Raw genomic sequence first — 27,993 nt, 5'->3', positions numbered from 1 at the left:
GCATTTGCATGTACGCTGATTGCTCATAATACTGACAGTGTCCTAAATGATGTGCGAGGATTACTGGCAAGCAAGATCTATCGACAACAAGCGGCCAATTTCTTGAGGGATTTGAAAACCGAAAACCAAGCTCCGGTAAGCGTCATCAGACAAACGTAACCCAGACTTTTTCTGAAGCTCGAGATTTAGACATCTGGTCTCGTGGAACCATTCCATCAGATCGGTCAAAATGAATATTATATAATGCACATTCTCGAGTCAACCATCATCTTTTTAACACCCATTCAAAACTCTCGAATGTGCTGCTGCCAGGACCTCGCGATGACCTTTAAGTGGACCCAAAAAGGGTCCAAAAACATACAACACCAGGAATTCCCCAGTGGTCACCCACCTGAGTACTGGTCTGGCCGTAAGCTGTTTTGATCAGGGGAGAGCGGACGGGATCCCGTATTTTCACCTGCGTATGGTCGTATGTGCTGGTTGAGGGCAGAAACTAAGTTGATCAAGTTGGATTCTCTCTCCAGCTTCCATATGTACACGCTGAAGACCGGGATGATGGGCCGCTGCTAGCAAACAACGAGACATCACTGACACCCAAGGGACAACTTTTCAAAGCATGATAGGTATCTCGCTCAATTCCATAACCTCATTTACATCCCAATTCATTTCCCTGGCTGCCCCCTTCCTAACTACCTTATCCTGCTTTAACAATCAACCGTCCCTCTGTCACATGTTTCCTTGTTCGCGTATCGCGTGTTGCAAAAGCATGCTTCTAACTACCTCACCTAGCTATATACATTTATCTCATGTACCAACAGGGAAAAAAACAAATCATGAGTCTGGCAACAAACAAAAAGGGAGCTCTTTCTATGCCACCGTCTTTACGAAACCATCTATAGCAAAATCTTCTCCCCTCCAGTGTGTCATCTCCTGCCAGGATGAAAGCAGCTCATGAAAATCCAGGTTCTTCATAAACGAAAAGTCAACAAAATAAAGGAAAGAAATAAAAAGTCCTGGGTATCTCCCTTTTTACCATCCCATCCACCCCTATCCGATTGTGCTCTTTCCTCTGCGCGCTTCTTCTTCACCACCTCGGCATGGGACTAGCAGTCCCACTGTTGCTCCCGGCACCCATCACACTCCCGGCCGGTGTGCTCCCCGTCTGCGCAAAACTCTGATCAATTCTAAAAATCCACTCCAGCTTATCCCTCTCGCTCCTCGCTGCAAAGAGCCACGTGTTATCCGTCCCGTAAATGGCAAACACGCCTGCTTGCAGCCGTTCGCTGAGCCTGCTAATCCCTTGCCCTTGTCCGGGTGTGCCTGTCAAAGACGAGATCAAACCTGTAGCCGTGGACGCGACGCCGCCTACGATACCGCCGCTTTGTTGTTGAGCCACGTTGTCAGGGTCAAAGTTGTTGTGGTCATAGTCTTGATGGGAGTGTAGGAGGCCAAGAATACCAGGTTGCGAGTCAACCCGGGCATTTCGAAGGCTGACAATGCCGATTTCTTCTCCGTCGGCGACGGAGTGTATGTGAAGGTATGGACGACGGAGCTCAACGAAGCGCTTCACCCAGCGAGTTGAGTCGGCGTTGGGGACCAAGAGATAACCGCCTTTGAGGACGGAAGGGTTCTTAGGGACCCGGATGACAGTAGCGACAAAGGTGGGGGCGCTGTAATGGTGTTCATTCCCATTGCCGTTGGGGTTGTTTTCAGTTGCAACACCATCCTCTGGAGGATCGGTGTTTTCCGGTGAAATGAGTTTGAGCGTAGAGTCTGGGTAGCGCTGCCAGAGCTTGAGACATTTGTTTAACAGGGCAGTTTGCCTGTCGTCATACTCTGATGCTGGTTTCTCTTCCTCCAGTGGTGGTGTGGGCTCCTCGGTCGTTCTTGATTCAGGGCTTTCTTCCCCATCCTTGGCGAGCTCGGAGTGAGAGATAACAGGTGATGTAGTCGGCGATACCTCAGGTGTGTCATCCTTGAGCAACTCGGCGATAGAATCAGCATCGCTGTTGATTTTCGGTGGTGGCAAAAGGTCATCGTCGGTTCCACCGTCTATTCCATTCCCGTTGAGGTGCCCATTCTCCCTATAGCCATATTTTTTCATCAGCGACTGGATAACTGCCATCTCACTCATCATCTGCTTTTTCCTCCTTGAACCAATAAAGTCCGCCACAAGAGATACACCCCTCGGTGTCCAAGCCGTAAGAAGCTCCTCTCCCTTGACGTAGTCATGCTGACTATTCATCCTCCACAAGTCGCCCGCCCTCTTAATAGGCGCAGGTCGCATTTGAAGAGTGAAGATCCCTGTGCAAGAGTGCACAAACCGAACGTTTTGCCAGAGCGACGAAAACATTGATGTTTGTCGTATGAACGACCGCGAGACAATTTGTACGCAGAGATTCATTGAAAACTTCATCGGCTCTGCTAGCTTCTCTGACAAAATCTCCCAGGACACCGTCATTTGAACTCGGTACTTCTCCGAAGTCATCCTGTCCAGTAGCAGCGAATTGTGTAAGCTAGAGTCCCACTGACCGATGATCGTCAAGCCTCTGGTACCATTGGCATTCGTCCGGAAAACTGGTTTGGAGGCCAACTTGAGATGGAGGTCGGGGCCAGAAGATCCCATGTCAGGTGACTTTCCAGCGCTATCCAGCAGCTGGATCTTACCCACTCGCATGTTGGCCACCTCTTCCCACGGCAGGGCATCACCAGAGCTGTGAGTGAGATTGAGAGAAATGCGTCGTTGCAGACCTTGATGCAACTGGAAAGTTCCATTGTCCATCTCGCTTGTTTGCGTGACCTCGACTGGCTTGTACTCGCCCTCTTCGTTCAGCTCCAATATCTGCGCTCGGGTGAGCAGATCATGCTTCTCTTCGGTATAGAACTGAGTCTCGCTGATCCTAGGAGTCTTGGGCTTTTGGTTGGCAGGCACAGCGTCTCGCATGTCGTCCCAGCTGAGAAGTTTGTCGAGGTGCATGGCAGACACTTTGGCGAAGATAGCCACGCGAAGAGTAGTCTGGGGTGGCGCGAACAGCGGAACGCTCATACTATGAACGCTCTCGAACCGGATGGGGCCCTCGTCGAAATCCTTGATCATCTGCGTAGTAGTGATGCCATCCTCGGAGATGCCAGGAATGAATAGCTGGGCATGCACCTCGGTGCCCTCACGTTCGGGGAACCCAAGCATCTCGTGCATAACGATGTTAAACTTGAGAGTGTTGGTGGGCGCTCGCGCGCTAGACGGCTCCAGCGCCAACTTGATAATCCCGATCGTGTGCGATGTGTATGGGGAGAATACGTCAAGCGTAAAGTCTTGAACTCGGCTTTCAAAGACAGCCTTGAGCGGGACGTCAACCTCTCCAACGAGGGTATACTGCGGCATGCAGTCCTCAATGAATGGGTTGTCCAAACTGAGATGCTGGGCATATTCAGGCTGGTCCAGGTACTGATACATCTGCCGCATGCGTCTCACTCGATCGTAGAGCTTCTCGATGCTCCATAGATGTACCACACTCTGCTTGTAGTCAATAACCCGGATCCCAATGCACGGCTTGGGTGCATCTTCGAGTGCGGGATCTTCCCCTTCGCCGGTCAGCCCGTTAAGGACCATGTCGTAGGACGAACACATCATGTGGCCCACATCCACCACTGTAAACTGGAAAACGACATGCTCATCCAGCTCGTGACTCATGATCTGTGCCTCTTTCAGTGTAGCAGCATGCTGAAGGACCGCCTCGGCCATTTGCACATAGTGCCTCCCCCTCCAATGTTTGACCGCGACCTTGGCTCTTTCAATCTCCTCTTCCGAGAGTCTCGGCTTGGGCTTCGGTCTCTTGAGGGGATCTAACTTCTCAATCTTCTTCTCAAACTCCTGCCTTTGCACCTCAAGCTGCTTTTGCATCTCGGCCTTGATCTTGACCAGAGTCTCCTCCATCTTGGCCTTCTCCTTCTTGATCTCGGCAACCTCCACATTTGCCGCTTCGGCACTCTTGATCTGATCGTGAAACTCTTCCTTTTGCTTCTCAAGTTGTGTCTGCATCTCTTCGCGAATCTCACGCAGCCTGTCCTCGGCCTCGCCCTGCTTAGGGGTAGATGGCATCGTTAGTGCTGTATCGAGCGAAAAGTTGTCCAGGGTGCCCGTTGACATGTATTTCTCCCTGACAGGAAAGGATGCCATCGACTCCATGTCCTCGTTGTCATCGCGGCCATTGACACGTTCGGCCCGGACTCGTTGCACTTCTTCAAAGAGAGCGTTGAGCTCCTCGTCTGAAAGACTGGCGAAATTTTGATCTGTCCCCAGAATGGCGCCAGCCGCCTCTCTGCGCGCGAAAGACCAATCTGCCTCCCTGGGGTTTCGCATAAATGGAGAGGGAGAGTCCGGGCGGCTCCCACCAAAGTCTGAGATGGCTGTACTAAGGTTCCTGTCATGGCCAGGTCTGGGGCTGGGTGTGGGTGACGTTCTCTCAAGTGCTTGCAGTTGGCTTGCGGTAACGGACTGGCGCAACAGACTCTTGTCCGCTCGCTCCTGCCTCTCCGCACGAGCTTCGAGCGGGTGGTTGAATCTGAAGATGTGGAAATCGCCTAGAATAATCCGATATCCAGAGTGCAGCTGATAAGGTTCTGTAACCCGTTTGCCGTTGACCATGACGGCCGCTCCTTCCTTCGGAATGACTGTCACGGTCCCATCAGGCGCGTTTTCAAAGGTGCAATGCTCGTGGAGAATTTTGGAGCCGTTCAGACGGATATTTGCTTGGTGGTCCGCGTTAGACTCGACGTTGCCAACCGTTGTGATTCCAGGTTTGAGATTGTAAACGAGGCACTCGGCCAAAAGCGGGTCGTCTGATAAGTTGACCAAATGAGGCATCTTTTTGGGCGTCGACATGCCAATGAAGCCCTTCTCGATGCTGATACCAAGCTCTTCGAGTGCAGACTCGCGCTCCTTGTGGATTTCTTCTGTTTTGGCCAGCTTTTGCTCCCAGGTCTGGTTAAGATCCTGCAGAAGCTTCTCGCTCTGGTTGAGCTGCTCCGCAATTTCTGCCTTGGAGACCTTCTTGACCGTACCATCCGGTGCTGTGATACTGACGATTTGCTGCTCGAGAGGCGTACCTTCTGGATATGATTCTACCGGCATCCCTGGAGCTCCTCCACCACCACCCAGTTTGTTCCGAAGCAGTGCCAGCTCTTCCTTGAGCTCGCGAATCATTCTGGCGTTGGCGTCTTCGTTGACAACTGCGTGGTTCTTGATGCGCTTGGCAGAGTCGGCATAACGTAGCGTACTCAGGGTTTCGTCGTAGTTGATATCTGCTGGACTCACGGCTGCTATCATGGCCGTCATGCTGTTGCCACCCAGCGAGTCTTTGAGTAACCAAGTAAGAACACTGTCGCGATATGGTACCTGGCCAGTACCGCCCTTCTTTTTCTTGCCCGTTGATAAATCGGCCAAGGCTGCGATAACTCGACCAAGTGTTGACAACGATCGGTTGATTTCAGCGCCTTCTTTTAATCTCGCGCCTGTCGCTCCCGTGGAGGTGGCTCTTTCCGAACCAGCCAAATCAACCAAAGAGATTTTGGCAGCCTTTTCCATCTCCATCTTTGTCTCAGGATCGAATCTCTTTTGGGTGAGCATGAGAGTGAATACGGCGTGGGATCTACTCGAAGTTTCGTTCATGTTGGTAGCCGCCACAGTTCTGGCTTTGTTACCCTCGTCCATCAGGTTCTCAATCTCCTGGAAGCTTCCTACCACCAGCTTGGCCAAATCTTCCACATACGGACCCGTTGAAGGGTGTTCTCTGACTTTGAGATTTCCCTTGTTCGCTGGGTTCAGCAAGTCGCGTACTCTTTCGTTGTAAATTTCGAGATACGAGACTTCCACCGTACACTTCAAATTCTTGTCCTGCTGCATCACTTTGATCCGTTCGAACATGTCCTGGCAAATCATGGGAATAATACCCGCATCCTTCCCATATCCCATCATCGAGTATGACTTTCCCGAACCGGTCTGGCCGTAGGCAAAGATGCAGTTGTTATACCCCTGAAAGGCATTGTCGAGCAGCGGTCGGCCCAGGTCATCGAAGAGGTGGTTCTGACCGGCATAGTTTGGAGCGCTTTTATCGAATGACCAGTATGACTTGTCGAACGCGAACGCTTTGGGAGCCGAGTCTTTCCCACTTAATTTCCCTCCACCCGCGCTGGCATCTGGAGGGGTGAGGATGGTTTGGTTTCCTTTCATTTCGATGATGCATTTTGCGTTTCGGTCATGTTCTTGAGGTGAGAGGTCAGTTCACCATCTCCATATGCACTCTTGTAGCCTAGGAGGCGGTCGCTTACCTCTTGAATTGAAGGGACGACATCGGACCACCACCTTGATATTTCCTCCCCCTCCCCCCGCGGGGCCCGCGCCCGGTGCCATGGTTAGAACTTGTGGTGTATCTCCTCTTTACAAAGTAGACCTCCAATTTCTTCGTGCGTGTTTGTTTTGTGGCCCTGAGGTGGAGGGACAAACAGCTCGTCGGATGGGTTTCGCTAATCGAGCAATCTAGTCCCTCGTGGTATTTCCCAGCATGTAGTTCCCAGTCTGTAAAACAACATTCGCGCGCATCCTCCACCACGCCAAAAACAAGGAGGGGTTTATCGTCGTGTTTCCTACTGCGGTGCAGGTATGGTGGTGGGAATGCTGGGCGGAATGGCTGGACGGTGGACCTCTTTATCGAGATCGTGTCTGCGGGGGAGGTGCGCGGGGGCCTAGAGGAAAATGGAGTTGTCAAAGTTATTGGGCTAGGTATCGTGGTTAAGAGTCAAAGCGGTGCGCGAAGGGATGTTTGGAAGCTTCGCCTGTGTTGTGCGCGCGACAGGTCAGAAGCTACTGAGGAGATGGCTGTTGGGAACTGTGCGCCTCGTCTATGTCTGTCGGGGTGGTTGGCGATCTCTGGAGGATCTGGGATTTCTAGAAGTGCTGTTCCGTGTCAACAAAACTCGGGGACAGAACGCGACAGCGCGAACGCTGCCAGCGGCATGCGCTCGCTGGAACTCGACGCTGAACCAGGGTTGACAAACTGGTCTGGAGGGTGGGGCCGAAGCTTATTGGACAGCAGAAAGCTTCGTCATGGCTGGAAATTAAGTTTTCTTCGCATGTAAGTAACCGGTGATCATGTTTTGTACATCAAATGAGCAGTTCATGTGTACGAGATCTTTGGTTATTCATCTCAAAACATACCATCATAGCTTCTGTGTACCTGCATGTCTTTCATTTAGCACCCTCTTCCCTGTCTCTTACAAGGCTCCACGGGCTTTTAGGTAGCGGCTGATATTTTTTCGGGGAATACCACACCCAAAACATGATATTGTGCTACAAACAAAATGTTGGAGTGTTTTTGGCCTTTCGGGCAAAAATGTCTGTTTCGTTGGCTACGCCGTGAAGTTGGGTTCATTGATTGGTAATTCGAGCCTGATATAGAATGGCTTAAGCACTGTTACTAGCCACTCCAAGGTCCTTCTCAACCAGCTGCCGGCAAATGGGATGATAAAAGTCCTTGTGCTTCTCAAACGTCTCCAGCGCAAGGTCGCGAGCCACCTTGTTCAAGCTCCGGTACAGAGGGCGAACAAACTTCATGCGCCCTACCTCCCCAAGAAGGTCAGCCACACCCTGATAAGAGCTGGTATCCTGGGCCTTCATGGCGATGTGGTAATAGGCCGACTTCAGCTCAGCATTCTTGGAGTCTGTCAGGCCATAAGTCTCGCCGAGGGATTGCTATTCCTGTGTCAGCTTGCGAAAATAGGGACCAGGAAATGAGAGTACTCTGTTCAGAACATACCGACTGCTCGACAGACAAAGGCTCTTCAAAGTCTTGAACCTCGTTCAACAGAACGAGAATTTGGTTACCAGTCCATCCCTCGATGTCCGACGGGCTGGGCTGGAAATCCTTCTGCTTCCACTTTTCTGCCAGCTTGTAGCACTCATCAACAAGCGATGTGTCAAACTCGGGCTTTGGTGGAAGGCCAGTGTTGTAAAAGCGGCCCTCCCAGTCAATCTCCGCGATCTTGTTTTTCAGGCTGGCGTATTCCGGGGCGCTGAAGAACCCGAGGAAGGTATCTTTGAACTCGAACGAGTCAAGAGACTTGTTCGCCCACTTGCTAAAGTAGTGAGGGATGAACTTGTCAAAGTTCTCACGCCCGACAAGTTTGTCGAGGTAGTAGATGAAGTGGAAGCCCTTCTCATAAGGCACCGTGCTGAAAGCATCATCTGGATCAATACCCTTATGGCTGATGCAGAGCTTGGTGAACTCGTGATCCTTGCCAAACTCTTCGATGGACTCCTCTAGACGATATTAGCAAGGTACCGGGCAGTATATGGCCTCGAGACTTACCAAGGGCTTTCCATCCGCGAATGGCGGAGAAATCGATGTGAGCCTCACTACCGTGAATCGAAGCCTGAATACGACGCTCAAGATACATGGTCCAGCCCTCATTCAGCCAGCTAAAACGCTAGAGTTAGAAGCAGGCCTAGAATAGTTCCCAATGTGCTCGCAGTGACTTACAAGTGCTCCCAACTGCAGCTCGTCACCAGATTTCCGCTCCATGAGTGAGCCAGCTCATGAGCAATGACATCGATATTCTGCTTGTCGCCGCTGATAATCGTCGGTGTAGCAAAAGTAAAGATAGGGTTCTCCATGCCTACCATATGTCAGTCCTTGCATGTCATGCTACCAACAGTTCAACCATCACTCACCTCCGTAAGGGAAGCTTGGCGGCAACACCAAAACATTATACTCTCCCCACTTATACGGGAAGACAATCTTCTCTGCAGCATCCAGGAACTTGTCCATATCACCCTCCAACTCCCACTGCGAAGCCTTCAGCTCATTAGGCCCAGTAGCAACAGAGGATATCCTTCCAATCGGCGCGCTCTCGATATCTCCTGAGGCCAACGCATAGAGATACGATGGAATAGGAACCTTTTGCTCAAACTTGTAAACCTTCTCGTCGCCCTCTCCCTCAGTCTCACCGCCCTTCACCGGGACACCGCTCGCAACAACGACATGTGGACTGGTGATGTTGAAGGTATAGGTGCTCTTTACGTCAGGAGTATCCTGGCAAGGGAACAAACTCCTGGCATGAATGGCCTGGCATTGACTGAACATGAACGGAGCTTTCTTATTGCTCGTCTGGGCGGGAGTCAACCACTGCAGAGCTGTGCACTTGTCCGTGGTAGCAACATCGATTTCGACCTTGACGACATCTCCCTTGGGGGCACCGTTAGGGACGGCAATGTGAACCGGGGATCCGTTGGCTCCTTGGCGGTCTTTGATCTCCCATTTGGTGGACTCCCCAGACAGCTTAATGGCTGAAACATCTAGGTAGCTAGAGTCAAGGATGATCTCCTTGCTGCTCTCGTCCGTCTGAGACTCAAGCTCGAGTATGACCTTGCCGCGAAGGGATTTGGAAGTGAAATCCACCTTGAGGTTGGTAGTGGTGTGCCGGGTGCGCCAGGCATCATAATTAGAGAGGGTGTTCGGATCTCTCATGGTGCCGTTTGTGTAGGTGAGGCGGCTTACGAATCGTTGTTGTTGGTGAGCTGTGATTCTGGTGATGGTGGTGGTGGTGATGGCTGTTTTCCCCGCCTGTCGTCGGAAGAGCGAACTCCACATGAGGAGCTTCCGTCCAAAGTCAATGGTTGATTTGATGCCTGACCTGAGCTACCCTTTTACCTCACGCCTTCCTAGTTCGTCACCTTGAGGAATGGAGGGGCACAATTGCGACAAGCTGATAGGCTACAACCGGTGTGACGTCGAAAAGTGGAGCACGTGATTTGTCACTGGATCACGATCACCTCGCTTTTCATCCTCTCAGTTATTGACCTCAATTCAAAGTCAAGATCTTACACAAACTCTCTAAATAAGATCACTTAACCGCCAAGAGACATGTTTTATTTTCAGCACCTTCTTGATTTAATAAGCTCCTTCGGAATGATAACTATGCACTTACCTCCACGGAGACCAGATGAGAGCTTTGAAGCTCTGGAAGCTTACCTCCGAGCCGCACTCACTCATCCGAACTTCCACACGAAACATGTTTCAGTCCCAAGCACCCATTATCTCTCCCGCTTCTTGGGTCAGGAGCGCTATCTGATTCGCCAATTCTTACAATCCTCAACTTAAACACTGAGCACCATTCGGCTAGCAAAGATCTCATCCCAGACTTCTAAACCATTTGAACTTCGACCCTCAGTCCCTAAGTTTTGACCTGAAAAGCTGAAACAAGGCACAGGCGGGTGGTTACCCTCCTGTTCAAAGGTTCGAGAAGGATAATGTATGGTATTCACCCAGCCGAGCCGAAGTTCTCATCCTATTTCATACCCAATAAACGAGTTATAATCTGTGTAAGACAAGTATCAGCCTCCGTGTCTTAATTGTGCCCCAACTTCATGACTGTACAACCACCTGCCTTGGACATCACTGCTATCTTCTCTCCACTGCCCAACTGAGCTCCGAGGTTACGATCCCAAGTGCCGACACAGCGTGGAGCGACCGCAACCAAGACGGCTTACCTCGTAAGTCGGGGATATGCTGCAGTGACAAGTCGTAGAATGCGGAGAGCCATGTGCTCATGTTGATCTGTATTGTGGTAGAGTAACAGCCTGTTCATGACATGATTCCATTCCTTGGAATTGCTTTACCTGTGGGCATGTATACCCTACCTGGATGGGATTGGTGAAGTGTATGGTGATATGGGTAATAGGGACTAAGCTCAAGAGTCTCGTACCTACCTGTGTTGGTATGGCCAGGCACATGTGGTGATGTCTGCTGGATGGTAGAGCTACCATGACCTTCACATGCTCGTCATTCAACAGTGTCTGAAGCTTCATGGTTTTGATTCACCGTGTAACAACAGGAAATCCAATCTGATGATGTCCAAAAGGGCTCAGCAACATGTACAAGTATGCAACCAGCGTTTGAAGACCTCAAACACCTCCCACAATATGCAAGACGGGGGATAGAGACCACACTTCGTAAAGGGCGATGTCACGATACCTCATATTTGGGTCCGCTACTCTTGCTACTTTAGGAGTTGAAAGGTGGCCTCTCTTCGGCTTGGCTGGGAACTGCTCTGTGACACCAAGATGCGAGTCTTGGTCTAGTATTGAGATTGAAGCAAGATTTGCGAGCATGTCTACGTTGACTTTGGTCTTGGAATTCCGCTCAAGACGTTAGGCGATGTCACAGTGTAAAATAATCCGGGGTCGAGACATATGCGCCATATGCTCAAGGCTGATGCTTCAGATGCTTACTATCTCCCTTGATGAGTATAGTTCATAACTGAAGGTAATATCCCATGGTAGCCCATGGATGTAGAGGTTCAGGCTTGTTTCAAATATAAGCATTTCTAAGTTCTCTTTCTGTCCACTTTGCATGACAACGAGCTTTTCGCAGCATCGAGGGAAAACGAGGCTGTCACGGGTAGTAAATGTCTCTTCATTCTTAGGCCAAAAATACCACTCAAGATATTTGACAGAGTATGTTTGGAAGCTTTTCCTATGTCGTTCCGAGCAGGTGATATTCTATCGACGGGAACGTGCTTATTTTTCCCCATTTGAGGCTATTCCAATGGTGCCCTCCTGCATACGTATAACACCTCCCGTATACCCTCTGCTCCCTACTCTAAGAAGTCTTGGTGGTTCCCTCATCAACACCTATCGCAACCATTGATAAGAAATAGAAGCTTTTTACCAAGACATCATCTCCCATCGTTCTGGATAAGGGTCTAATAGGGGGTTGTCTGACGGCACTCGCCTCTTAATCATTGTTCCGTAGCAGTATGTTCAAACAATGCAGCATTCCCCGCGTCATGTTGCAAGTAAATTGTGAGGTTTCAATGTTTAAATCTTCTTTGCAGAGACCCTGTGTCAATGCTATATGCCACCTGGTGATATGATATGATCATCTCGTGGGCTATAATGCAAAAGCACCCAACATACATTTGGATACAACCTAGTAAAACCCACACTAGCATACGGGCAATTTCGGAGCAGGGAGATTGTGTATCAAGAAATATCATTAATGCTTCTTCCAAGGTCAGGTGATAAAAAGTTTGGAGTTTTGAAACACCGCAAACTTGACAGTTCGAAACATCAATGATAGATCGTGTGGAGTGAGTTGTTATCGCAGGCAGACAGTAGGTACCGTACCGTACATCGAGATGTCTGGATAGCAAATGGTGCAACATGATCCTTGGGGATTCACATATCTGCCTGCTGTATGTAGCAGCGAATGCCGGCAGTGGTTCTCTTGGGCACTTCGAATCGTTGCGACGTGGGAACAAGATTTCGTGCGTTTGGCTGCCGTTGTCCTCCTGTTGAACATTGGTGGTTCCGGGCAAGGAAAAAGCAGGGGGAAAAGCCTTGGAAACAGAGTTGCTTGACCCCGCCGTTGCTGGATGGAGCGCGGAAGAGCTCCCGGGGCCCCACCGTCCCAGCGCCGCGGTGGCCGGGTCTTGCCAAACGGAGACAACCGCCGATTGAGTGCTTGTCGGCCGAAAGCCGAAATATCGGGAATCATCCTCCCGGTTTCTGCTCGCTTTAAACTAAACTTCTTCTTCTTCTTTTCCCCGAGCATTCCGATCAGGCCCCCCTCGCGCTTAAACCTTTTTTTTCTCTCTCTTTCACTAGCGTTTGTTTCGAGACTAAAGAAAAACGTGGTGAGGGTGGAGGCATTTCGTCCGATCTTGAAGGACCTTGGAGGTGATGCTTGGCAGGCAGCTTTCTCCCCCGCTGTTGTCTCAGGAACCTTGCAACACGCATCGAAGCGAAGCTAGTCTCGTGCAGCGATATTCTGTGCGGCGCAGACGAAGGAACATGCAGTCGGAGCACGCCCGAGAGCACGGCCGGTGTGTTGATGAAAGAAAGGTCAACATCACAGCGAAAAAGCTGGTTCAAGTGCTTGCAGAAAATGGTATGCCCGCTCGGACGATGAAGCTATTTATGTCTTGCTTTTCTGCAGATTGGGATGTATCTGTTCACTGCTTTTGAAGGGAATGACGGGCCGCTCGTCATCTTCTCAAGGTGTAACATACCTTTCCCTTTGAAGCGCGCACGTTGACCACCCTCATCGTCGCACTGCTCGTACATAGATCAGATGGAGTTTGGAGAGGAAACGTGGTCCCCCTGTTGAGTTTGTTTGGACCATCAGCGTCAACCATGTCGGCGATGCCTCTTACCAGCAGCAGCATCGCTTACGATCCGAGGGCTTCAACCCCGTCTGCAAAAGAAAACAATATGTTCGTATCGGTTGTCCTATCACCAGCGCTCCCCCCAAATTCCAAACGATCTGCTGAATAAGATCTTGGTGAGGGTTCCCAAGCCAGTGTTTTGGGTTCTGGGAGGCGTGGTTGTGCCGCAGGCCCGGTCCCTGTCACCCCTTTCCCCGCGGCGATAAGCGACCAATGGGGGGCTGTCAAGTATTCAAGACCAGAGCAACGACCACCACCATCGCAAGCGACGCATGGGGAAGGTGGTGTATGGAATATTCCGTGACAAAGCACAGCTGGGCCATCAAATGATTGCCAAAGGTCCCAAAAGTGCCGCGATGGGCGTCTTAAGACGAGCTTTTATCGTGTCGATCCCCGTCCTGAGACAGCGAGACTCGACCCGAGAGGGTGGATGGGCTCCTCGTATGGTTCTGGTCGTTATTCCCCAGACTTAACCTCCGGCGAACGTCAAACAGAAAAGGGCCGGTCCGGATCGCCAATGGTGGTGGTGTGAAGAAGGTGAACGCCAACCACGAAGCTTCAAGAACCGAGAAACAAACTGGAAGACCGCCCAGCAGGTGAAACGTAAACTGCGCCTCTCCCGGCCCGTTGGAGACGATCCATGACGTTAGCAAGCTAGTGACCGGTATCTGTCAGCGATCATCACCTCAAACTTGACCACAAAAGAAACAAACATTATCTTGGGCTGGGGTTTTCTTGCAGTACAGAAAGCGAGCATTGCTTTCCACTGAACCGCAAAGCTGCGGACAGTGGTTGCTCACCTGCACCAAGAACGATGCATGGGCCTCATGGATAGATGTATTGTGTGCTGATGCAAGTGATTGGGGTATGTGATGTCTGCACATGATGGCTGTGCCAGACTGACACAGTCCAGGACTCCCTCGGATCCTTTGGCCATCCCATCGAGGGTCAAGATGTTGAACAGCAACAGATCCAGACGATCTTGAGCCATTTATCTGATCATATTAAAGGCCTTTCTGCAGGTTGCTGTTCGTCATCACATCGAGTCTCGATCATTGTTATCAATTGTTGCTCTCAACCAGTCCATGTGTTCACCCAAGATTTAGCAGACTGCTATAACAGACACGGTGCTATCAGCCTGCATCCGTGTGATAGTGATGGTGTCAAGCTGTCAAAAGTGGTGATGCTCGAATGTGATGCCGCGATACAACGATACCAATGCCCAACCATCGCATGCCTTGGTGATCACAGGATATATCGTGCCCTTGTGCGTGACTCGCGTTAGAATGGACCAGGCCCCTCATGGGGTCTCGATTGCATGGGAGGTGCGCTATAATGCTGCTTGTTATTAATAGCAGTTTCTTTTTTCTTTCCTTTGTAACAGTAATCGAAAATCTGTGATCTCAAAATGAGGGGGGAAAAAACTAAAGGTCCACTGTCACTGCAACAAGCTTCGTCAAAATCGTACGATTGGAAACAGGGGTAACGAAAAGCCCACGGAGTTTGGGCAGAAAAGGGAGATAACGCCTGCCCTACAGCATGATCAAGCAGATACACATTGTGGGAAAGTGATGGGCGTCACAATGCTACCGAGACATCCTCCTCACTTTGCTCCCTCACCCTGATATTGTGCGCTGCTTTGTGAAGTCGACGAGTGCGCACGGCCTTGCGATCTCTATAGCCATGGACGGCAGAGAAATTGCGGACTTTGAGTGCTTGCATCGCTTGACCTGTGCGTTGCTTCAAAGATTGCACCTCTTGCTCTTTTCCCAGCCCGAAGACCGACTGAAGAGGGCATCCATTTCCCGCAAAGTGCTCCCTTCCCGTCCTTGATTGAGACGAAGGCTCGGACTAGACCAAGGGGATGATATCAAACCGCGTTGATCCCGTGCAAAGCTACCTGGATTTTGCTTTGCCTCGTCAATGGCGCCGTTCAAGCCTATGAGGCTATTCATGAATAGGATATCAGGACGAGAGAAGGGGTGGTGGTAGTTGAGCTACTCTGGCCACTTGACCAATGATAGCCCCAGTCTCTAGCACATCCTGGATGAAACAGTGTTTCTCAACCTCGTTGCCCCGCTTCCGAAAAGCTTGGGTCCTTGTTTCGTTTCTGCCGAGTTTGACCTGCATGCTTTGTTTCTGATATTTTTCGGGGTAAATGTCTTGGAGTTGTTATACGATAGCTCAAGCTTCTGAATGTGTTTACTTACTGTTGGTCTGGCGTGCGCTTCATCGCGCGTAGACTCGGTGGCTTGCTTTGGAGCAACAGCATCCAGCCCCGCGAGCATCGGAGCAACATTCTGTGGATTGTCGAGACCGAGCGCGGCCCCCTGTCCTTAAGTATGTGACATAAGAACATGATCCCTGAGGATCTCGGAGAGATCGCGGCTTCAGAAGATCCACAGCCAAAATCTTTTCAGGGGTTGAGTAACCCCCCGAGTTAGGCAAGACTTTGCCGCGGTCGGTTAGCCCAGCTGTCCCGATGAGGAAAGGATTTGCTGACCGTTAGATGTACTCACTTGTGTAGGTAGGTATCAGTGTACGAAAACACCACAGCAAAATAATGCCCTGTCGATAGCTCTCATGTATTCCACAATTGTCTGTAGAAAAGGTCTAAGGTGTGGCCGGTGAGTAAGGTAAATGTAGCATGCTAATACAAAGGATTGGACAGCACCTTGCCAGTTCAAATATCAGATGCTGATGGGTTCCAGTGCGCCATGGGCCATACCTGATCGCTCCACTTATACCCTTTGCCCTTGCCAGTAGGTACTGGTGGAAACTGAATGATGTTGGTTTGTTTGATTCCGAGTACCGTCCGTTTGTCAACGCTACATGGCTCGTATAAGCTGTATAAAGTCGTGAATATGGCAAGAAACAGCGCTTCTGCAAGCTCTTGGTGCTCTCTCGTGGCTCTGCAACCCGCAGGGTAATTTGAGTGATTGTGACTTCAAATGCTCACCGCCAGAAGGGTCAGGGTTGTTGCTGTAGTAAAGAGAGCTCGAAAGCAACATTTAATGCAGGGTGATGGTGGTGAATGCAACATAAGCATGCAAGAAAAACGACTTGAGACCCAAAAAAAGTGATAGCAGAAACCGGGTGACCAACGTCGATCAACCTGCAGCATTGCAGCATCCAAATGAAATGACAGGGGGAACGCTCACTTTCTTCATCTGCCTCTCACTAACAGTGCCGTCCCCCACGCTGCGATGCCCGGCAAAGTTGGAAATACCATCACTCTGCAGAACCACTACCAAGAGATCCAGCTTCATCAAAAATCTGGTAGATGTATCCATTAGCGCTGTGATCGTCTTGCGTGACGCGAGAAACCAGTCTGTACAGACATCTCGCATTGCAGTCGGAGTATTGCGACTCTAAAGATCAGATGAACCGCCAAGCCCAGCTACCATGCTGCGTGATGTCGAGGCTGAGAGGAGGAATTGATCATTAAGCTAGAGAAAGTGTCGAGAGAATATATCCTACTGAAGGTGTTTTGTGGACAGCTCGCTTGTATGTCGAAGATGAGTACTCGTGATGTCTACGCGTTGCCAACGAGGGAAGAGATGGGTTGTTGATGTGTATGTAGATAGGTATCTGCATGCAACGCACATGTGTCAGTCCCCTTTGTCAATATGGTCAAGAATGTGTGGTCCACAAGGTTTAGCTGTGTCTGTCTTGAGGCACATGGCCTTCCAAGGTCTGTTCTCGACCATCCTGAATTAGGCTGGAGTCATGAAGCGCATTGACAAGTTAGCGGCTTGTCCTGCTGTTGCAAAGGCGGCGTCTCTGGGCAGGGCGGATTCGAAGATGAGGTTCTCTGCTTCTCTGACGGCCGTTAAAAGCCAAGCAGGAAGAAGGCCTGGATCATGACTAGAACATGCCGCAAACGAAGATCGAATCCGCCACGTGGAAATAACGAGCAAGAGAACTGATTTCTATGATTAGCGGCGGCGGCCAGAGCTCACGAAGTAGGTTATTTTGCTGGTGGTGGTGTTGAGTTGACTTCCTTTTACGAACGCCGCTAGTAACGTCCCGCAATTCACCTTACCCCTCACTTCCATGCTGCCTGCCATGGAGTGTCATTCAACTTCAAGATCTTCCATTTTTGGACGCATGACAGTGGCCAATTTCTGCCAGGTTCGAGCAGAAACAAGTTCCATGATACACTACAGTGATTCATTCAGTGATGTCTTCGATCTTGCCACCGGCTTCATGCCCTCCCGCCCAACGTGAAGCAATTATCGGACCGCATAGTGGGGCAGTTGTTTGTCCTCGAGATGGATCATGGTTCGAACAGGACCCCACTGCCAACGTCCATCCTCGACTCCGTCACACCAAGAGAATGCCTGAGCTCACGCGGATGGCTCCGTCCCCATATCGCCGGCGCCATCAACTACCGTTGCCCTGCCGGGAAGGTGCCAGTTTAGATGACACTGGTGAGCTGGACGTCGATCTGAGGCGCAACAACCGTTAACGTGGGATTGCCGCGAAGCGATTGCGAATCTCGCGCTTGTTCCTCTTCTTACGCAACCGATCACAGGATACAGCCGCTCTCAGACGCCTCAAGCAGGCTTCTTCATTCACCTTTCCAGTCCCTACGACTCCTTCATGCACCAGCCCACCAATCAGCTGTTTAGTTACAGCATCGCAAAGTTGAGAGGTCCGTGCGAGCCATCAAGCATCGGCCTAGCCCATCACCCTGACCAGCGCGATGTTACAATCTTCATAATCTCACCATGTATGCCCACTCGTAGAGAGGCCCTGAAGAATCGTGTCGAGCAGAAGTAGGAGCGGTATCGGGATATCTTCCTGAGCAACCACTGACCCGGCGTCGTTGCAAGGACCCTCAGAACCGACATATCCACGGGCTGGATGTCATGTTGCCTCCCGCTCTCAAGCTAGGCCAACTACTGGGTAGGCACTGGGTTATGAAGAGGGGTTCTATCGCGTTCCCGTCTCCGATGAGCTCCCAAGCCTCTGATTGCGGGGTCGTTGAGGAGAAGGGATGATACCAGGTTCTGCATCCATCTTCAACAAGACTGCCGATTCAACCTTTTCGGTATCGATCCGCAACAGCCGGACACTGAAGACGGGAGCTCCTCTTCTGAAACCAGCAGGTAATCGGCATGAACGTCAACTGCAAAGCTCAGATATCCATGAAACTTTCAGGACATTTTCCGGCCACTGCTTTCTTCTGGCTCTGCCCTCTCTTTCTTTATTTTATTCCGTCTCTTCAGAGCACGGAAGGTTTGCGTCGACATTGATGCCGTGCTGGCTATTCCGCACATGCTGCACTCTCAGATGCTGCACCCCAGCTCTACCAACGTCCCTTCATTTAGCCATGGGTCACCCATTGGTCTGCTGGAAGATATCTGTGGAGGAGTAGTTCATAGCGGCGGCCAGATATGGACAGGCACGTCCAGTCTTGGGTTGCGGCGAGATGCCTGGGTGGTGGGGCTGCGGTGGAAGCCCCCTGTCTTCCTAGCAGGGATGCTCGGTCGGCCCTGAACTGGTCTAAGCGGTTTCATCACTCTTTGCCTCTTGCAGCAGCTTTTTCTCTTCTTCTGGGCATGTCTCATCATGTATCTCGACGGCGGCTTTTCCGCTTTGAGCTGTCAAGCCAGGGTCCTGGATACCCGACTGCTCGCCTCGGACGCCGTTGTGCGTTGTGTACCCCCCAATTCTCAACAGCTCGGATAGCTACCGGGGCGCGACAACAACGATGGCTTGTCTCAGGCCCCTTTCCCCCGGTGCCTCTCTCGTGTCCAGGCCGCAGAGGTACCTCTGGGAGAAATCACCAAAGATGTCGAGGCAAGGGGTCCTCACTGGCAGGTCTTGTCCTGGCAGCTTTCTGTACTGTGCACCCCCACCGCAAAGATATGGGGTTGCCATGTGCCAACCCTCATCTCCGTGCACTGCGCTCTGCCTGTCTTTCCTTGTCACACACGATTCAACTCTTTGCCCCTGGTGAGCAGGGCCTGGGGTTTGTTATCCACTTTGGGGGGCCTGTCCGGTCTCGAATTTCTATCAGACTCTTAAGAACTCGGGGGCGTCCTGGTTGGAGAAAACAAGTGCATACATACCGTCAACTCCTCCAGCCTATCAACCGGTCGACAGACACGGGAAGCTTAGAACATTTCCTGGCCCTTAACTGGATCACATCCTCCGGGCCAGTGCGACTATATACCTCTTACACAGATTCGGCTTTGCGTTCACACCACACCAATGGCTCACATTGCCAACTGCTTGGGCGGTTCTGGTTCCGACTCGGACGACCTTTCACTTAGCCTCAACACTATATCAAAAGCAGTCACCCCGCAAGCTTCCAATGATTCGGTATGCAGCCACTTTAACCCCCAAACATAATTCCCTCCCTTGTCGTGGCATTGGCTGTGAGCTTACACGTCGAGACACAGCTAAACACTACCTCATCTGGTGAGATCAAACCATTTGCGTGGAGAATGCAGCAGACGACAGAGAGGAAATACCAGCTCTTCCCTAAAGAGAGGCAAGTAGCTACTTGCCCTGGGAAGGCTCTGGACCCCGAGCAAGCGTTTGCGTTGGCCATGTTACAAAACGGGGAGAAGGGCGAAAAAACTCCTGCCGCGGCAGGGCTCAGGATACGGATCAAGGAACACAACCTCATCCGCAGACGAAAGGTTAGCGTCCCGGATTTGGGACCTATGACAACCGTACAAGAAGTGGCCATGGATTCCCGTATGTTACCATTCCCAACCAACACGAGTGCTTTCATGTGCTTGGACTAACCCCACCATAGCCACGATTCCAGGCCGACCACCTTTCCATGAGCGCTCGATTAGCGCACCGGGAGCATCGTGGAAGCAGAACCAGATGGTCGACTTCCTGTCACCAACGTTGGAGCAATCTCCGGAACAAAAACACGAACTTCGAGGTGGATTTAGGAGCCACGGAGAACTCCGGCAACCATTATCGCCAAAAAGTCTCACGCCTCTGGTTATTCCAGCTTCAACATCAGCAGTTCCTCGTTTAACACAACAGGCCTCACTCAATCGGCTTCGATCGGGCAGCACACCTGTGGACATGCCACTACGGTCGGCGAGGACGGATGACTCCCCAAGAATCAAGACTCCCTTCACCCCCTGTTCAGCTGCCTTGACACCTGCATCGGCCGCCACTACCGCCATGACCAACTCGACGCTCCCCACACCTGTATCCGCTCCCATGTCCGCTCCCATCGAGCATCGATCATCACCCAGACCATGGGAACGTGTTACGAACTATGCGCTTGTCGGGACCCCCAAAGAAGGCTCACCGGATCCCTCGGCCACGCCAAAGGCCGAACCCAATGACGAAACACCACAAGTTTCCCAAGGCCATACCAGAAATGTGTCGGATACAGGAAGTATCATGGAGAGAGGTCGGCCGCGGAAGCGGTCGGATCTCACTCTTCGCGCTATGTCGCGGCGAGGAGAATCCAAGAGAAGCTCCAGTGCGGAGCGACGAGCATTTGAGCAACTACCCAAAGGGTGGAAGGCAAGTGATGCGGTCAACATGCTTAGCCCTGTTGAGGCAGCTGCTTTACACAAGCAAGCTCTTCAGCAGGCGGCTAGGTTTGAGGTACTAAGAAAAGATGACGTCGACAATCTCTCTAGAGAACTTCGTCAGCTTGATGAGCGCACTGAATACCTTCGCCGTACCTACACCTCGCTTCGTGCTGGACGACGCAACCTACACACTCGGATCTGCCAATATCTGCGATCACCCCGGACGGCCAAGTTCAGTCACGACTCGATGCTGAAGCAAGAGGAAGCCCTTGCTGAGCTTGACGCTTCGATTGATGACTGGGTTACCAAACTCGAACACGCTGAGAACCGGCGCATGCGGGTCCGCCAGAAGCTTCTGGAGCACGTCGCCGCCGCAGCCACCCTGGCCGTCCCACCCACGGGCGTTGCTAGTGTGAGCGAGTCTCTGCAGCTCGCTATGGGAGTTCGCCCCCTGAATTGCCCGACCAGCATGTCAACTCCTCCGAGAAGCCCCACGAAGACTGCCTTCACACAAACCTCGCCTTCCTCTCCGCCTTCCTCCTCTCCTCAGCGAGTGGTAGCTCAAGTTCCTTCAACCATCATGGAGGATCCCTTGACCGAGGAGACTGCGGCGGCCAAAGAGAAGACTGGGGAGTCTGTCACGACCCTGAAAAGGGCGGAGACGATTCGCATCTACGCTGACAATGACGTGTATGCCCTCCTTGCCGACGTTGAGCAAACGATTAGCAACATGGGTGGGACAGAGGCCGTTGCGAAGGAGGAGCCAGTGGTGTCCGTGGTAAAGGAGGAGCCTGCAGTGTCCGTGGCGAAGGAGGACCCAGTCTCTGATGTCGAGAGGAAAAAGTGGAATCGCACTCGGGGCAGCCAGATGTTCCTGAAGAGCAGTTCTCCTGCCAGGATGGCTATCCCTTTCTCCAAACTCGAGTCCAAGACCTCCTCGTCCTCTCTTTCTTCCTCTTCAACCCCTCCCACCACGACTACTTGCTCAACTGCGTCGACATCACCCATCGTGACGCCAACACCCGCCAGCGAAGAATTCTTTCTGACCAACGCGGTGTTCAAGCCCTAATTTCTGCTTTATTTTCTTATTTTTTGGCATTACACGATCTCATGCTCATTTGAGTAACGATGCTACGACCGACCCGCATACAATCTTTTACCCAACACATACTCATCTTCTTTGATACCCCCTTTTAACATTCCTTTTGACCCTTTTCACTTCAATGCACATTGTTTTACCCTATCACATTTTTTTACCAGACCTATTTCATTCTTCTATTCCTGTAATTTAACATCACCATCACCATCACACTCACGCCAGGCGTTGAGGACTACTATATTTTCAGGGGAAAAGCTATAATGTCGTCAGGGCCGTTCTACCTATATACCCATAAAACATGGAGAGGAAGGCTATCACCAACAGTGCGCTATCAAAGATACCAGATATTTTCTCCCTTCATTTTTTACTTTGTAGCTGGGGCAATTGTACATTTTCTTTTTCTTTTTGGGGTTTCAGGTTTTGGCTATCAATTGCTTTCTTGCATACGGAATTGAATCATCAAAAGCATCTATGGGGCAGGGAAAGAACTCGGGCAGGGAGGCTGCTTACATCATGGTGGGCTGCGAAAGGGTCGGATGGGTAAGAGTGAGACATGAGCTCACTCGGCAAGGGATGGGAATAGGGGGTGGGGTTAGGCCTGCCATAGTCAGGGGGAGAACTTTGACGAAAGAATTGACAAAATTTACATTGACTTACTACTTGTCCTTTACCTTGCTCCTGCTTTTGCTTTGAAGTGATTGGAGAAAAATGTCGGCGAATTAGCTGTGGACTTGGGGATGTGTACGACCTGACCCGGCTCGTTGGTTCAAAATTTGTGGCACCGAAATTCTGTCAGATATCAATCAGTCAGATGGACGATGAGGGAGAGGGATCGGGTCCGCATATGTTGTGGGACGTTTATTGCGCCGTTGACGGTAGTTTAGCGGCAACATCCACACGGAAAAGGCCGAGTGGTGACCTCGCACTTAGCTGCTTGTGGTTTTGGAAGGATAATAGCTGGGAGAAAAGGGGCGTCTTGATGTGTATGGTACTTACTGTTGCACACGTCAGATAGGTAGGGCTGAGGCGTTTAGTGTGCGAAAGCCACCCGCTAACGGAGGTTGCACAACTGAAGGAGTGGCCTACGTTCGATGTGGGTAAGTAAGGAGGTTTGGTCCGGAGTTGTTCGTAGGGGGAGGTACGCATGCGGGAGGATAACTCCGGGGTTGGTGATGATCTCGACAACGGTAGCATGCTCGAAGGGTGAACAGCTTCGGCAGGTCATCAGACTAACATCACCACGGGCGTGCATTGCAATCTGTCACAGATGGACCAGCAAACTGTTCCCGAAGAAAGATTGCAGAGATACTGGTAGGTTGAAGCATCGAGCCAAAAACCTGCACCCGAGCTTGGGAAGGAGCCAAAGATGCTCCGATAGTCTGTTCCAACTGGATACAACCTGAACACTGAACTTCTATCCACGAAAGCTGCTAATCATTTCCCAATTCCAAGAAATCCCCTTTCTCAGCTGAACCTTCACCAGATTCTGGCGGAAGGTATAACTGAAGCCCAGACCGTCACATACGACCATAGACAACTGAAAATACGGGATCCCATCCGCTCTTCTAGTTAAATAGTTGATCGCAATGTTATCTTCCGGGATGACTTTTGCCCTACTTTTCCACTGAGTTAGTACCTAAAGGTTTTTAGTTTCTGCAAAAGGCTTAACACCACTATTTTCTGTAATTGTAACTGACCGCACTGTCTTGTTGGCTTTACCCCTCTTGATCTCACGCCGCAGCCTCCCATTATAACCGGCATATTTCTGGCCCGATAGAGGGCAGTGCGGTATTTTTGGCTCTTGTTTGACTGACAATACTTATCTTCCCCGCTCCTACCTGTCGCTGTCCTTGCGCGCTTTGATTAATACTTTACTTTCCCGCTCACACCTGCTCGTCGTCCCTGTGCCCCTTCCTACAACTTACGCTATTCCCACGACCTGCGCTGCTCCTACGATAGTTGATCTGGATGCTAAACGTCGTCACGCTTAGTAGGGCCCCCAAGCTACCGGCGTAGTTTCCTCCTACCCGCGAAAGCTTAGCCTTAGGGTCGAAGATAATTATATCCAACTCTAGTAGCGATAGAACTTATAAGTTAAGTAGTATACTTTGCGGTTTATATTTAATGAAGCATTAATTATTATTGTAACGTTATAAACTACCTTAATTCCGATAGTATATAGGTTAATCTTTACCGTAATTACCTGCACGCTATCGCTGAATATTAATATCTTTTTAGCGATTATATTTTTACCTCCGTCGTTATTTGTTCGCCCTTTAATTTAATAATTATAAAAGAGGTTTAAAGCGTTATTATAATATTTATTGTCACAGCACTGGCCTGACACTGACGGACCATTTGTGCATCTAACCATCCACACCGTGTGCTCTCACACGCGCTTGTGTACCCGGCAGGATATACACAGTATTACACCAACGGAGATTACAATGATCGTCAACCAGAAGTGGCTGTGGCAAGAAAATATGCATTCAATGAGGCTTCTTAGGTGGCAAGTCTTCAACTTGTAGCGCCTGTTTCCAATAGTTACGCCAGCAGTATGGTCCTAGGTGGCAGGACGGCCCTGGGCATCGCGTCAGATTATACACTTCATGCCAAATGGATGGCTGGCTGGGGGCTTCTTCGGAATCAAGCTGCATAGCTCGCTCGGAGAGCATCTGTTCAGAGATGGACGAAAACACTCGCTTGGGACCCCGCCGCGTTGTCGTATTCCGCGACCGACTGGCATCGACGTATTTAAACGACATCTGAATTCTGAGCCTCTTCCCGGTACGACACAGTCTACATCATGTCTGGAGCTGCCTCTCCAGGGTATCCCACTGGATGTCCAGTTCATCAAACCGCTTAATAAGAGCCCGCCCTGAACGATCCGTAGCGGATACCACAACATTGGTTTCTTCCGCCTTATAGGTAGGTGGGTGTTCGTCGTATGGCAAAATCGCGTAGAATGCCACTGTTAAATTTCGTCGTCGCTGCTGTTACTATAGCATCCCTCTTCCCGGCAAGTATCGTTATTCAAGTAATCTCTACCGAAAACATGTCGAACTGGGGCAGCGGGTGGTTCAAAAAGCCCATCTTCCCGGCGAGCCCCGATACAAGTCAACAACAACCGAGTTTACAGAGCAACTGTCACGGTAGGCAGGACCACTGCACCAAACCAACTATGATTCCTATCAAAAGCTACAGGTGAGTTAAGCTTACCGGCTTGACTCAGATCAGTGGTGTACATATGGTGATGGTACTAGGGCGCTGCGCGCAAGTGCCATTACAGCAACCAACCCCTGCCATTTCCACATCCGAGAGGCTATAGAACGCCGCGTACGACAGCCTTGAGTTGGAGGATATAGATCTTGTTGGGTCCTACGGGAAAATTCTGGAAAAAGTTCTCGGCGGCCAGACCGATAAGCCCTCCACAGCCGACCCCCGAGCCAAACTGAAGGATCTAATCGCGCGACAAAAGCACATAGAGGGAGTTGGTTGAAAAGGATCAACAGAAAATATCCAAGGCTTCCAGGATAAGTACCGGGGTTGGCGACCTCGCTGGTTTCGTCCTATCCGCTGAGGCAATGGTTGACTTAGTACTCCAAAGCGTGCCACAAGCTGCATCGGCTGCGCTTCCAGGGACCGGTGTTTTCCTTGGGCTACAGCTAAGAGCAACAAGAACCAACCTTGCCGGTACCGCCCACATTATCTCTAGAATGGATTGGTATTACGCCCCGTCCGAATATCTCCTGGAGAAGGATCACATCGACGAGTCTTTAGAATCGATCCTGCCCCAGCTAAAGGCGAGGATCGTCGCGCTTTACAAGGCCCTCCTCCCATACCTGATAAAAAGCATCTGCTCCTACTACCGCCACCAGGGTCTCGTTTTTCTCTGTGGCCTTGCCAACTGGGACGACTGGGACGCCGCCCTGAAGGCTGTCACGGATGCGGAAGATGCCCTGCAGAGGGATTCGGACCAGTACAACAAGCTCCAGGCGAAGGAGGCATTGGGCTAACTCGTCAAGCCTGCCAAAGCAATGGAAAAGCCACTCGGGGATATCATTTAGGACATCCGAGAGCTTATTGCTCACATCAAAACTGACAACGACGAAGGGTACCTCCAAGACCTCTTCGTGGTAGATCCTCAGGACGACATAGGAAGATTCGGAAAAAGAAGGACGTGCTGCTCGACGAGGCATACAACTGGGTCCTCGACACGGAGGAATATGCAGCATTCACGAATTGAAGCTATGATGGGGCTGGCCTTGGAGCTGTATAAATTCGGAGCACTTGCGAATGTTATCTATTAACAAGTACCGCCCGATGTTACGATGCACGGGAGTGGATGGTTCCCCACCTCAAGGTTGCTCAACAAGGAGCATTCGGGTAGACCCTGGCCACCTCCAGATGCTAAAATAAATGTTATGACTTATAACTCTGGCAGGCCAGTTAAATAGGTCCTGCCGAGTAAGTGGAAGCAACAACCTGAGAACTCTAGGGTTCCTTGGACTGCGCTGTACGACGGTGTGCAATGCTACTGAAGGAAGATAAATATAGGGAACTGTGCCCTGTAAGGAGGAAGATATAGGGAACTGTGAATAAGATGGTAGGAACTTAATAACAGAGGACTATGCTCTGAAAGAGAGTGTAGAAAACCAGTATATTAACCTTGACTTGATAGCTTGATTTAACAAGAGAGAAAACAGAATACTTCGAATGTGCTGCAAGAGGAGCCTGTTATAAGCATCCAGTCCCCGTGTTTGCTTCCTCCAATTCCTTCACTGCCGCAGTTTCCGTAGTTCCGGGCTATCGATGATGTCCATGGTTTCCAAGGTCCCAGGCCACCGATGATGTCCGTGTTCTCCGAAGGTCCGGGTTCTTTCGTATGAGGATTCGGATACACAAACAAAAACATACTATGAAATACACAAATAAGTGCTGTATTTCAACAATAAACGACCTAATAGTAACTCGTCCTCCGAGACCTTTCTTGTGGCACGAGATGAAAAGAAAACATGACAGAATATAAAAGAGCGAGTAAAGCAACAAACGAATGTGCTTTATACTTGGAATAGAAAACTTAACACTCTCAAACATACCGCACGACTTTCTTACACAAGTGTGCCGGGATGCTCCTTACCCAACACCTTCTCTTGTAGCTGTAGCGTCTGCCGATGCATCTGCTCGGCCTCCTCGTACTTCCCCTGGCTATTGAGCACACTCGCGAGGTTGTTCATGCTGGTAAGTGTGTCAGGATGCTCCTTGCCCAACACCTTCTCACGTAGCTGTAGCGTCTGCCGATGTATCTGCTCGGCCTCCTCGTACTTCCCCTGGCTATTGAGCACACTCGCAAGGTTGTTCATGCTGGTAAGTGTGCCGGGATGCTCCTTACCCAACACCTTCTCAGATAGCTGTAGCTCCTGCCGATGTATCTGCTCGGCCTCCTCGTACTTCCCCTGGCTATTGAGCACAAGCGCAAGGTCGTTCATGCTCGTAAGTGTGTCGGGATGCTCCTTACCCAACACCTTCTCACGTAGCTGTAGCGTCTGCCGATGTATCTGCTCGGCCTCCTCGTACTTCCCCTGGCTATTGAGCACACTCGCAAGGTCGTTCATGCTGGTAAGTGTGTATGGATGCTCCTTACCCAACACCTTCTCACGTAGCTGTAGCGTCTGCCGATGCATCTGCTCGGCCTCCTCGTACTTCCCCTGGCTATTGAGCACAAGCGCAAGGTTGTTCATACTCGTAAGTGTGTCGGGATGCTCCTTACCCAACACCTTCTCAGATAGCTGTAGCGTCTGCCGATGCATCTTCGCGGCCTCCTCGTACTTCCCCTGGCTATAGAGCACAAGCGCAAGGTCGTTCATGCTCGTAAGTGTGTTGGGATGCTCCTTACCCAACACCTTCTCACGTAGCTGTAGCGTCTGCCGATGCATCTGCTCGGCCTCCTCGTACTTCCCCTGGCTATTGAGCACAAGCGCAAGGTTGTTCATGCTCGTAAGTGTGTCGGGATGCTCCTTACCCAACACCTTCTCACGTAGCTGTAGCGTCTGCCGATGTATCTGCTCGGCCTCCTCGTACTTCCCTTGGCTATAGAGCACAAGCGCAAGGTTGTTCATGCTGGTAAGTGTGTTGGGGATGCTCCTTACC

General features: G+C 50.8%; 6 protein-coding genes across 6 annotated transcripts in view, besides 2 other annotated features; 2 read left to right on the top strand and 4 right to left on the bottom strand.

Moving 5' to 3' along the window:
- Positions 1 to 350: 350 nt before the first annotated feature.
- Positions 351 to 482: a sequence feature (rRNA 5S).
- A 602-nt stretch (positions 483 to 1,084) lies between these two features.
- On the bottom strand, positions 1,085 to 6,409 carry PODANS_2_10390 (uncharacterized protein; the record flags this gene model as incomplete). Its single annotated transcript, XM_001911815.1, has 2 exons — positions 1,085 to 6,195; positions 6,328 to 6,409. 2 exons carry the CDS (start codon positions 6,407 to 6,409, stop codon positions 1,085 to 1,087), a joined length of 5,193 nt encoding a protein of 1,730 aa, XP_001911850.1.
- Positions 6,410 to 7,459: 1,050 nt separating this feature from the next.
- Positions 7,460 to 9,521, bottom strand: PODANS_2_10380 (uncharacterized protein; the record flags this gene model as incomplete). The annotated part of the gene is made up of 5 exons (XM_001911814.1): positions 7,460 to 7,747; positions 7,812 to 8,314; positions 8,364 to 8,473; positions 8,535 to 8,670; positions 8,726 to 9,521. The coding sequence occupies 5 exons, from the start codon at positions 9,519 to 9,521 to the stop codon at positions 7,460 to 7,462; spliced, it is 1,833 nt and encodes a 610-aa protein (XP_001911849.1).
- A 10,158-nt stretch (positions 9,522 to 19,679) lies between these two features.
- Positions 19,680 to 21,813, top strand: PODANS_2_10370 (uncharacterized protein; the record flags this gene model as incomplete). The annotated part of the gene is made up of 2 exons (XM_001911813.1): positions 19,680 to 19,935; positions 20,009 to 21,813. The coding sequence occupies 2 exons, from the start codon at positions 19,680 to 19,682 to the stop codon at positions 21,811 to 21,813; spliced, it is 2,061 nt and encodes a 686-aa protein (XP_001911848.1).
- Positions 21,814 to 23,350: 1,537 nt separating this feature from the next.
- Positions 23,351 to 23,407: a sequence feature (rRNA 5S pseudogne?).
- Positions 23,408 to 24,332: 925 nt separating this feature from the next.
- PODANS_2_10360 (uncharacterized protein) lies at positions 24,333 to 24,751 on the bottom strand (the record flags this gene model as incomplete). Its single annotated transcript, XM_001911812.1, has 2 exons — positions 24,333 to 24,494; positions 24,584 to 24,751. 2 exons carry the CDS (start codon positions 24,749 to 24,751, stop codon positions 24,333 to 24,335), a joined length of 330 nt encoding a protein of 109 aa, XP_001911847.1.
- Positions 24,752 to 25,171: 420 nt separating this feature from the next.
- Positions 25,172 to 25,859, top strand: PODANS_2_10350 (uncharacterized protein; the record flags this gene model as incomplete). Its single annotated transcript, XM_001911811.1, has 2 exons — positions 25,172 to 25,243; positions 25,329 to 25,859. Coding segments are annotated over 2 exons (603 nt in total), but the record flags the coding sequence as incomplete, so codon positions are not given.
- Positions 25,860 to 26,954: 1,095 nt separating this feature from the next.
- Positions 26,955 to 27,993, bottom strand: part of PODANS_2_10340 (uncharacterized protein) — a gene marked incomplete at both ends in the record, with an annotated part of 3,944 nt that continues 2,905 nt past the window's right edge. Inside the window, one exon of the mRNA XM_001911810.1 lies at positions 26,955 to 27,992. Within this exon, the coding sequence (XP_001911845.1) occupies positions 26,955 to 27,992 (1,038 nt within the window). The remainder of the gene's footprint in view (position 27,993) is intronic.

Source organism: Podospora anserina, chromosome 2 (genome assembly GCF_000226545.1).
Source record: "Podospora anserina S mat+ genomic DNA chromosome 2, supercontig 2".
NCBI classification, from domain to species: domain Eukaryota; kingdom Fungi; phylum Ascomycota; class Sordariomycetes; order Sordariales; family Podosporaceae; genus Podospora; species Podospora anserina.
Note: the sequence above shows the minus strand (reverse complement) of the source record. Positions and strands in the feature narration are given on the sequence as shown.